The sequence below is a fragment of the Vigna umbellata genome, chromosome 9 (assembly GCF_029865625.1).
Source record: "Vigna umbellata cultivar VRB3 chromosome 9, Vumbellata_1.0, whole genome shotgun sequence".
Taxonomy (NCBI): domain Eukaryota; kingdom Viridiplantae; phylum Streptophyta; class Magnoliopsida; order Fabales; family Fabaceae; genus Vigna; species Vigna umbellata.
In genome coordinates this window covers 9,682,223-9,694,431 of record NC_142173.1, presented here as the reverse complement: position 1 = coordinate 9,694,431, position 12,209 = coordinate 9,682,223, and the positions used below count along the sequence as shown (strand labels likewise).

The window sequence follows — 12,209 nt, the reverse complement described above, 5'->3', positions numbered from 1 at the left end:
TCGCAGATGGGCTTAAGTTCCCCTTAGCGGAACCCGAGCCCATTGGGGTATTTTTAAACCCTAAGCTGCGCGTTTTTACATTCTTTCAAGCTCTTCTCTGCACTAAGACTCCCACATATCTCCTCTTAGGTTTCCACATCTTTTACTCTTCCCTCTTTAGAAAATTTCTCTTCCACTCACTTTTACACTAGTGTGCTATCAAAGTTTGGGGTTGGAAGAGAGCATTCTAGTTTGGAAGCATTCTCATATCATCTAGCATCTCCACCCAAGTAAGTAAAATGCATTTTGTTCATTCTAGGGTTCTTGAAATTGACTGTGATTGTCAAAGCATGAATATTTAGGGGTTTTGATTTCTATGCATGATTTGATGATATATTTGATGTTTGAACCGATTAAACTGCTTGATTATGAACTGGAAAACTGAAAATTGCATTTGGGTGGAGTTAGGACAGTTTAAAAACGAGATTTGCAAAAATCTGCAGATCACCGCTGAGCGGCATTTACCGCTGAGCGGCACTCTGCCAGATTTGCTTTTTCTGGTTTGTTGCGTGTTTGAATGTGGCACTGGTGGCGCTGAGGGGAAATTCTGGCCCTCAGCGGTGGTTTAGCTTCAAAAGGAGTTTTGTTTTGTGTTTACTAATGATTAACATCATGTTCTGTGGTTTTGGATTTATGTTTGAATGCAGGAATGGCATCCTCTTCAGGAAAGAGATTGAAAACCATGGCAACCAAGAGAAAGGAAAAGGAACCAGAGCAGCCCCATAATGGCAGGTTCCTCTCTAGGAAACATGAGAAGCACTTTAGGGTGGTTCAGGACAGGAGACTTCTAATGGAGAGAAAGGTTGGAATGATACCTAACTTTGCTCCTCAATTTGGAGAGCAAGTGTTAGGGAATGATTGGGGAAGCTAGCCACTTATCCATCACCTGCCAACATAGCTGTGGTGAAAGAATTCTACACCAATGCAAAGAAGATTGGTGATTATCCAGCTGAGAATTATTTGGGCTATGTTAGAGGCCATGCTATCAGGTATGATCCTGACTCCATCAATAACTTTCTGGATACTGTGTGGGCTGGTGAGCAATGCCAGTTTGCTCTTAGCATGGAGGAAGGTGCTGACTTTGAGGATGTTGAGAGAGTATTGTGCATACCTGGAGGACACTTCCAAAGGAATAGATCTGGCTCAGTGGTTAATTAGGAGGACAGATTTGACTCCTCTTGCAAAGTATTGGATGGCATTTTCTCATGCCAACATTCAGCCATGTTCACATGTGTCAGATATTACTCTCAGCAGGGCACTTCATCTACTGTGCTATCAGAAACTTGAATGTTAATATTGGGCAGGTGATAGCTGATGAGATTAGTGTGTGTGCTAACACCTCAAACAACAAAGCACCACTGGGACATCCTTCTTTGATCACTCACCTTTGCAAGCTAGCTGGGGTGGACACTTCTGTTCCACCATTTGAGAGGCCAAGAAAAGCTATAGATGAGGCCTATTACAGACAGTACTGTGGAGGTGAGGAGGCAGCCCAGCCAGTGCCACCACGCCAGGCTCGTAGAGAGAGAAGGCCAGCACAGAGCAGGACTTCTGCTGATACTCATGAGGCAGAACCATTCCAGATGAGGGACATGTATATGTCTCTTATAGGTGCTCAGTTGCAGTCCATCCACAGAGGGCAGGTGGCCACGGCTGAGATGATAGTGGGGATGTATGATACCCCTCCAGCACACAGGTGGACTATGGATGAATTCCATAATGTGGTAGCTTGGCCAGAAGAACCATGGCATGGAGGAGCTGAAGCAGCTGAAGCTTCAGCCCGAGACATGGATGAAGATGAAGCTGAGGAGGAGGATGCATTTGATGAAGATGATGATGAGGAGAAGAGGAAGATACAGAGAGCTCGGACTGATGAGGAGCTGAGATAGCATTTACTGATGAATGCTATCATATGATTATGCTTTTGTGGTTTAAGTTTTCTGAACTTATTTGTTTTTGTTTTTAGATTAGGGTTTGATGTACTCTATTGAACACCTGGTTTTATGATGGTTTGCTATTAACTGTGATTGTGTGATAAGTAATGCTTGATGATGCTTATTGATTGATTGATGTTGAGATGATGTGCACATTAAAATGCTTATACAGGTGATTCACAAGCTTTGTGAACAAATGCATAATATCATGATTGTGATTGTGAAATTAAGCAGGATGTGCATGTCAAATGTGAATGAGCTTATATGTGAGGTTTTGAGCTCCAGAGTTGTTATTGTTGAATGCTATTACTTTGAAAGCATGAATGACTTTGCCCAGGTTTTCTATGATTGAATCAATTGCTTGTTTTGCATCATATGATCAAAGGCCGTGTTTTTGAAACCCTTTTTATTGGCCAAATTCATAAAGTTAGCCTTCTAAAAGAGAACACGTTGTGTTCTATCCTTTGAACCCTTAGCCTTAAATATACACTGAACACCCTTGATTGAAAATCTTTACCTTGAGTTAAGTAGAAGATCTTGTGTGGTATTGTTAAATGTTCAAGTTTGGGGTTATTGGGGAAACATGAAAAAGGAAAAAGCATTGAGCTAACAGCTAAAAAGTAAGAATATGCAAAGAAAAGAAAAGAAAAAGAAGCAAAGCTCAATGCAAATGCAAAAGCAAAGGCAAAAGAAAGTTGGGAATGAATAAGAAGATTGTGTTGTTATGATTCTCTTAACTCAAGGATTTTGTGATCCAGAAAAACCAATTTTCTTGTTAGCCCAGCCACATTATAAGCCATTGAAAAGTCCTTGTGATGATGCATGCTTGTGAATGTATTTGATTGTGGTTAAATGAAAGGCAAAGTTGATTCATGTGACATTGTGATAGTGGAGTGAATGAGTGAAACACTTTACCTCTTATACACTTGTGTGTTGAGTGAAACACTTTACCTAGTGAGGAAATATTCCATAAGCACATGAACATCCATGCTTAATTGATTGATCATTCATGAAAAATAGCATTTGTTGGAATTTAAATGACTTTGTGAACACTAAAGCATGTGCACATCTTGATTGAACTCTTGGTCTTAAGTTTGAGTGAAGTTATTACTTATCTTGAAAAGAGGATTTTGAATGAGTGAACCATCATATGAATTGGTTGGAGATGGAGTTACATTTTATTTGCTTGAGGACAAGCAAAGTTCTAAGTTTGGGGTTGTGATAACAGTTGAAAAACTGTTATTTTCATGCTTAAAGTTGATACTAAAAGCAACCTTTAGACTTAGAAACTAGCTTGAAATCATGCCTTTTGTTTATATTTTCAGAAATAAGAGAGCTGGACAGGTTTATGCTTGATTTAAGTGTTTTTGTGCAGGTTTTGAGGTGAATTTGGTGAAAGAAGTGAAGAATAAGAGAGAGGACATTAGAAAAGACAAGAAAGAGTGCAAAAAGGAGAAGTCGAAGGCACCGCTCAGCGGCAAACTACCGCTGAGCGGCACTCAAGAGGTGACGTTGGAACCGCTGAGGGGCAAAATGGCCGCTGAGGGGAAGAAAGAAGACGCGCAATCACCGCTGAGCGGTAAATACCACTGAGCGGCACTTTTTGGGCTTGGACTTTTGTAATCTTTTGTAACTCTAGATTAGTATATAAGGGCTTGCACGTCCTATAGTTAGGATCTTTGGCAGAAACGAGGCAAACACTCTCTCTTCCACCCCTTTGAAGGAGGATCTTGGATGCTCAGGCTACCTCTTCACCTTTATTGGGTTTATTCTTTCATACTTTCATTGTAATTCATCTAGGTTCACCATGAATATGGTGAACTAAACCTTGTATGTTTGTTGGGGAATCAAAGTAATCTCTTGAAGCTCTCATATATGGATTTGTTGAGTACATCTTTGAATTAAGACATATGCTTTCTTTCATCATTAGTTAGGGTTTTTCCTCTTTGCTCAATGCTTGCATTGTTTAACTCATTCTAATGCATGATTATTGGTTTTGTTGATACGGACACGTACGGGGAAATCTAGATCCGGGGAATTTCTCCCAATATTATACTGACAATATTATATTGGTTGCCTTTAAGCTCCTGCACTCATGAACTAATCATTAGGAATGCTAGGAATTGTATGAACTATTTGATTAGGGAGAAGCCATCTAGAATGGTACATTAGAGAGTGGCATTAACAATGATGATTTGAATGTTGAATTCCTAAAATATATGAGAGTGGATGAGATGAAATTGACCCCCAACAACATATTCATTCATATATTTCCTTGAAAGTGTTTATCTTTTGTCTTTGTCATTGATCAATTCATGCATACATATTTAATTTTCGTCTTTGCATATTAAACTTCAATTATTGTGTTCTTAAGTCTTAGCTAATCAACAAATCACATAACTAAACTAGGCCGTGAGTCCTTTGGGAGAACGATACTTGGTCTTACCAAGTTTATTACTTGAAACGATTCGGTCATACTTGCCGATTGTGAAACAAGTTTGTGACATCATATTTTGGTGCTTACAAATTTGTCCATCAAAACTTGATGTGCCACATTGCAAAGACGTGATGCATGTTGAAAAAAATGTATGTGATAGTGTTGTTGGGACTTTACTAAACGTTAAAGGAAAGACAAAAGATGGAGTGAAAGCACGACAAGACTTGGTTGACATAGGAATCTGTTCTGAGTTACATCCGTAATCCATAGGAAGACGCACCTATCTTCCTCTAGCTTGTCACACTCTTTCAAAAAAGAAAAATAAATATTTTGTCAATGTTTACATAGTGTGAACTTCCACAAGGTTATTCGTCGAATATTAGTAGCCTTGTTTCTATGAAAGATTTGAAGTTGGTTGGTTTAAAGTCTCACGATTATCATGTCTTAATGCAACAACTTTTACCAGTAGCTATTCGAGCCATATTACCTGCCTCTGTTCGAGGTATTCTCACACGTTTGAGTTTGCTTTTCAATGCCGTTTGAAAGAAAGTTTTGATCCTCGACAATTAGATGATTTACAAAATGAGGCCATTAGACTATTGTGCCAATTGGAAATGTATTTCCCACCCTCATTTTTTTATATCATGGTTCATTTGATTGTCCATCTAGTGAAAGAGATTTGAATGTGGGCCGGTTTTCTTGAGGTGGATGTACCTGGTTGAAAGATACATGAAGATCTTATAGGGATATGTTAAAAATCAATTGAGACCAGAAGCTTCGATTATAGGGTGCTACATTGAAGGGGAAGCCATTGAATTCTGTTCAAGTTATATGCCAAGTTGTGACCCAATAGGACTTCCAAAGAAAAGACATGAAAACATACGTGAAGGAAAGGGAGTTCGAGGAGTAAGGATTGAAAGTGTTATTGGAAAAGAAGTTAATCAAGCACATTTGTACATTTTAAACAACACAAAGGATGTTATTCCTTACATTTCACAACATATTGATGAAATTAAGTCAACACATCCACGTATGAGTGAAAAGTGGAAACTTAATGAACATAACAAATCCTTTTTAGCTTGGTTTAAGAAAAAGATTTATGCGACTCTGAATGTTTCTGAAAATCTATTGAGACTAGCTCGTGGACCTAACACTGATGTGATCACTTTCGGCAGCTATTACATAAACAATTACTTGTTCTATTCAAAGGAGGAAGACGATAAAAGTAGAGTTCAAAATAGTGGAGTTACCATACAAGTTGAGGCTGTACACTTTTCAAGTTCCAAGGATAAGAATCCAATTACAGCATCAATCAATTATTTTGGAATAATACAAGAAATTTGGGAAATTGATTATGTCACTTTTAGAGTTCCAGTTTTCAAGTGTAAATGGGTTGACAGTAATTCTGGTGTGGTGACAGAAGACCTCGAATTCACTTTGGTGGATCTTAACAAAATGAGTTACACGTATGAACCATTTATTATGGCTAGTCACGCAAGACAAATATTCTATGTCACTGACCGACTGAATCATAAATGGTCAGTGGTATTGGAAGGCAGAGCCATGCACACAACTAATGATGAAGACACTCTAGATATACTTGAGACAAGATCCTTCTCATCAAGAACCATTGAAAATAAGGTTGATGATGTACCCGATGAAATACATGCAACTCGATGTGATCACAACGAAGGCATATGGGATAAATAGGTGTCTTAGCATTGTTTTAATTACTTGTACAATTTATTTATTTTGTCTGTTCTAACTATAATATACTAACACTTTGTAAACAAGTATGACGAGCTCTGGATCAGGTTTGACGAGAGGAGCGGGTAGATCTGTGACTCGGATGCTTGATGTCACATCCCATCGGGTTAATGACAAACCAGTGACCGTGCAGTTTGATCCCTGAACATTTGTGCCTATTGGGGCACATGCAACATTGTTCAGGAGTTACTTGGGCCTGATGGAAAAATATCATGTCCCTATTGTAGCTACTTGTTGGGATGATGTCCCACAGGTTGACAAAAATCTACTATTGCAGGATATTTTGGTATGTTTAAGATGTTTTACTTCGATCATTGACTTATTTTTGTTGATCATGCTTTAACATTAATTTTGTTTTTAATAGGAAAATTGGGATATCCCTAATGATAAGAGGATAAGGAAGAAGATTTTATCCCACATTGAAGTCCGGTGGAGGGACTTCAAGACGAGAATGACACTCCTTGTACAAAAATATAAAATAACTAAGGAGCCGGTGGAGGGACTTCAAGACGAGAATGACACTCCTTGTACAAAAATATAAAATAACTAAGGAGGAGTAGGTGTAGTTTAACGAATCCAGACTTAGTCCTAAGTGGCAGGTATTTCTTAATATTTTGCTCTAGTCACACAAGATGTTAATTTGTGATTTATGCTTAATGATTTTCATTTTTTCATAGGTGAAAAGGATAGCCGCCCAGTAGAGGTAGAAGCTTAATGATACACCACACGTACTGTCACATGGTGGTTATGCATTATTAAAGAAAAAGATGAGAAAACATCGCGCTGAGGAGTCAGGTCTTGAGTCACCTGATCTAGCACCTTCACCAGCCAAACATGAATTGTGGAAGGCTGCACGGAAAAATTCCAATGGCCAGTTTACATCTGAATCTGCTCAAGAGATATCCTAGATTGTAAGTGGAAACTTTTAACTGATTACCATATTTCATAAAAAAATTATGTAACAAACTTTTAAATGGAAAAGCACATTTGTGGCACAAGGTAGCGAGGACCTCCTAGTAGCACCCACAGGTCGGCTAGACCGTCCAGGTCGTGTGCTTGCTGTTGGAGGAGCTATTGGATTGAGGGACTACTTTGGCCCTAAACCAAGAAGCACAGAAGTCGTGACTCAGGAAATGGTTAGTAGCATCAGGCAACAGGTGCAAGTCGAATTAGAAGAAAGCATAGGTGAACGCTTCAGAATGCCCGAAGAAAAACTTGCGATAATCACCCAACAACAGCAACAACAACAACAACAGCAGGCAACAACAACAACAACAACAAGAGCAACAACAACAGTCACAACAGGAGGACGCCCCTACAGATGATCCTATTGCACCTCGTGTGAGCACCAAAGGCTCATGCTCTACTACAGATCATACTGATTACAATATTCAGTAAGAGTTTTTGGTTGATGAGGATCCTCCGCGCGTAGTAGCCATGGGATTGCAGAAGGCCAGACCATTCATGTTGCTCCTTTATTGCCCACTCACGCGCGGGTAATGATTGATGATCCAAGAGACCCCTAGGCTCGAGCGCCAGTGCCTACATCTGAAATACAATTCGTGGGGGAGGCCTTAGGCACATTTATAGCTTGGCCTAAGGCTATGATCATGCCATATTTTGGCCCACCAGCGATATTATATTCTTCTTTTTATTATCTTAAATATTTAAGTTATAATTAAACGATTCCTAACTTTTGTAAATGTGAGTTGCAGGTCTACCGTCCTGAGAAACAACGAATTGCTCAACCTTTGAATGAGGCTCGTAAGGAAGCAGAAGACCATGATGTTATATCCATATTGACCTCTAGATTAAATAAGTTGAGAAAAGGACTGGTAGAGATGTTGTAGGAGTTAAGAACATTTGGCCTCGAGTGCCATGTTCCATTGTATATTAATTTCGGTGATGTATATGAGAACATTGTTGGGGACAAAATGCTCAACATTGCATGCATACAACTATGGTGCATGTAAGTTTTTATTTGCTATTTTCCAATTTGTATATTAGTATTATTACTTCTTAATAAATATACTTAACTTTATTCTTACAGGTACATGGTCACCATCATAGTTGAGTCAGGTCGGGCGTTAGTTTATGGCTTTCTTGAACCTCATACCATTCAACCATCTGGAAACACATTAGATTTCAGAAAATCATATATTCAAACATGGATGACTGAGTGTTGATAGATTGGCAAGTGTACCAAATCACACATGTAATATAAAATGGTAAGACCAAGTATCGTATCCTAGAGGACTCTCGTCACTAAACAGTCATGTGATGAATTAATTAATTAAAAACAAGATCATTGGTTTGCGATGCAAAAACATAAAATAAATATGAATTAAAATTGATCAATCGTATAGTAACACAGAGATGAATGTTTGTTGTTTAATTTGAGATGAATATGTTGTTGGGGTTAGATTTCACTAGGTTCCCTCTCATGTATATAAGAATTCCTCTTTATGAATTAATGTTAATGTCACTAACTAAAGTACTTAGAACCCAATCCCTTGGCGCAATAAGTCTGCATTAATTCCTAGTTCGTGCAATTCCTAGCGTTCTGACAACGTTTGAAAAACCGTTATTTTTATACTTAATTTTGATATTAAAAACACCCTTTATGACTTAGAAACTAGCTTGAAATCATGCTTTGTTTATGTTTTGGAAATAAGAGAGTTGGATGGGTTTTATGCTTGGTTTTCCTTGTTTTGACAGGAATTAAGATGAATTGGATGAAAGAAGTTGAAGTAGCAAGGATTTGCAACCCATAAAAGTTAGAACCAGTACCAGACCGAACGGTACAATGCGGGAGAATCCAAACCGAACGGTTAAGAACCCAGACCGAACGGTTACTGATGATCAGAAGAGAGAAGACAGAGACCGAACAGTTCATAACAGAGACCAAACGGTGTGAAGGTGGTGGAACTAGGCCGAACGGTGTGAGCAAGAAAGACAATTGTCGAACGGTGTAACTAAGGACCGAACGGCTGCAGAAAAACATAGACAAACCGAACGGTTTATGAGAGGAGAAGCTGAATGAAGTGGTAGATGTCATGCCGAACGGTCAACAGTGTAAGACCGATTGGTCAAAAGTGAAACCGAACGGTCATGCATCATTTGATTGTCGCACCTACCGTTGAGCACCAAAACTGCCCCTGAGCGCCGACAACGTGGGCTTGGACCTGTTTTCTGTTATTTTTATGGGCTTGGACCTATTTTCTGTTATTTTTATGTTCTATTTAAGGACTTGCACGACCTAGGGATTGTATCTTTTGATGGCTTAAGCACAGAAACACACTTTTCACCCCTTGGGGGTAGATTTGGGGGTGCGGGAGTCTCCTCTTCTCTTTCTAGGGTTTTTCTATCTCTTTCATTCTTTCATTCCATTGTTCATCTAGTTTCTCCATGATAATGGAGAGCTAAACCTTATTTGTTGTTGGGAAAGATGTAACCTCTTAAACTCTCATGTATTGAATTGATTCTTGATTATATATGCTTTACTTCATTAATTGTTAGGGTTTTTCTTCTACACTCTATGCATGCTTTGTTTAACTCATTCAATTGCATGATCATTGATTTTTTCGATATGGACACATACAGGGAAATCTAGAACAGGGGAAATTCTCCCAGAAGAAATATTACCAAGACATAGGAATAGGAGGATCGGTTGCCTTTAAGCTTCTGTGCGAATGTAATGCATGAATAATTGCGAGGGAGACAAGACATTGTGAACTAGTAATTAGGAGTAGGCTTTCTTGACCGAGACATCAGGTTAAAGGTAAATAGAAATTGACATTAACATTAATGAAGAAGATGGATTCATATATGCATGAGAGTAAATTAGGTGAAATCTAAACCCAACAACAATATCATCAACTTCATCCATTCATTCTTATGTTTAGCCTCAATTGATCAAATTGCATTCATGTTTATTTTATTGCATTTGCATTCAAAACTCCCAAAATTTGTTCTTTAGAGTCTTAATTAGTTGAGTAATCACATAATTGTTTAGTGCCGTGAGTCTCTTGGGAAACGATACTTGGTCTTACCATTTATTATTACTTGATACGATTCAGTACACTTGTCGAGGTCTTAAATGGTTTTTGACTCCGTTTTCGGGGATCAAAAATTTTTTTATCAAGTTTTTGGCACCATTGTCGGGGACTCGTGGTATAACTATTCTATTTGTGTGATTCTTAACCGATTAGACTTTATCTTTAATTTTTATGTTTTTATCTTTCTATCTTTTCATCCTTTTGTTTTTTTATCTTTTTCTGTTTTTATCTTTTTATCTTTTTATTTTTTCATTCTTTTATCTTTTTATCTTTTTCTCTTTTTATTTTTTTTATCTTTTTTTTTTTATTTTCTTTTTATCTTCTTATCTTTTTATCTTTTTCTCTTTTATTTTTTTCACTTTGTATCTTTTTCTCTTTTTATCTTTTTCTTTTTTTTTTTTTATCTTTTTATTTTTTTTTTTTATCTGTTTATCTTTTTTTTTTATCTGTTTATCTTTTTATTTTTTATTTTTATTTTTTAATTTTTCATCTTTTTATCTTTTGACCTTTTTATTTTATTTTTTTCTTTCTATCTTTCTATCTTTTTAGCTTTCTATCTCTTCATTTTTTTTCTTTTTAATTTTTTATCTGTTTATTCTAATTGGGTGCTCTAGTGCAGTGTTCTTTAGTGTTTGCAGGATAAAATTCGAAAATCTGTACTAGGGGCACAAGATCATCAAGAGAATAAGCACAACATCTACTGATGGATACTATGTTATCAGACACTTACTGATGAGTGTTGATGAAAAGGATTTGCATCTACTAATGGATGTTAGTGGAAGAGTATCTACTGAAGGATATTATGTTTGTATACACCTATTGATGGGTGTTGGTGACAAAGATATGCGTCACTAGTAGCCATATTTTCAATAATTTCTGTTGCTTCCTCTGGAGTTTTCCATTTAATGTTTCCTCCTGCTGAGGCATCTACCATCATCTTGGTTTGTGAACCAAGACCTCCAAGGAAGGTAAGGACTACTTCCACTTCATCGAATCCATGCGTGGGTGTTTTTCGTAGCAAGCTTTTGTATCTATCCCATGCATGACCCAGTGATTCTTCCATGCCCTGCCTGAATGAAGAAATTTCTTGCTTGCCTTTGTTCACCTTTGATTGTGGGAAGTATTTATTTAGAAACTTGGTTACCACTGCTTCCCACTCTGTGAAGCTTCCCTCTGGAAAAGAATTTAACCAAAGCTTAGCATTGCCTCCTAATGAGAAAGGAAACAAGCTAAGTTTGATCGCTTCATCTGGCACCCCATTGATTTTCACCGTGTTGCAGATCTCATTAAATGTAGTGAGGTGCTCATATGGGCTTTCATGAGATAACCCATTAAATTGATTGCTCTTCACCAGTTGGATCAATGCTGGTTTGACCTCCATGTTAGCTGCATTGACTCTAGGTCTAGCTATACTGTTAAAGTGCTGAGGTCCAGCTGTATTGGTGTAATCAACAAGAGTTCTTCTGATATTATTGTTCTCCATATTTTCTGTGCTATGGTCAGAACCTTGTGGTGATGGTTGCAACAGAGTTTCCGGAGGAGGGAAAAGTTCTCTAGATGTTCGGATTCTTCTCCTCCGTCTACTCTCGTCTAAACCTTCAAGAAGAGGTTCTGCAGTTATCTTGCCTTGTTCGAATTGCCTCCTGCATACACAAGAGAACAAAACCCTAGAATATTTGGTTAGCACAAAAAGATATAGGAGAAGATATAAGATTCAGAGAATAAAATAAAATAAAAATAAAAACAGAAGATAAAATAAAATAAAATAAAATAAAAACAGAAAAAATAAAAAAGAAATTCAAATTTAAAGTCAAGATAATCAATAATCACACAAATTAACCAGTTAAACCACGAGTCCCGACAACGGCGCCAAAAACTTGATGACAAATTTATGAACACCGAAATACGGCGCCACAAACTTGTTGAACAATCGGCAAGTGTGACCGAATCGTTTCAAGTAATAAACTCGGTAAG

The 12,209-nt window shown here is 37.6% G+C and overlaps 1 protein-coding gene across 1 annotated transcript; it reads left to right on the top strand.

The window, feature by feature from the left end:
- Positions 1–4,806: 4,806 nt before the first annotated feature.
- Positions 4,807–6,120, top strand: LOC148192500 (uncharacterized). The gene has a single exon (XM_088099215.1). It carries the CDS (start codon positions 5,242–5,244, stop codon positions 6,118–6,120), a length of 879 nt encoding a protein of 292 aa, XP_087955341.1. The 5' UTR covers positions 4,807–5,241.
- The last annotated feature ends 6,089 nt before the right edge of the window (positions 6,121–12,209 follow it).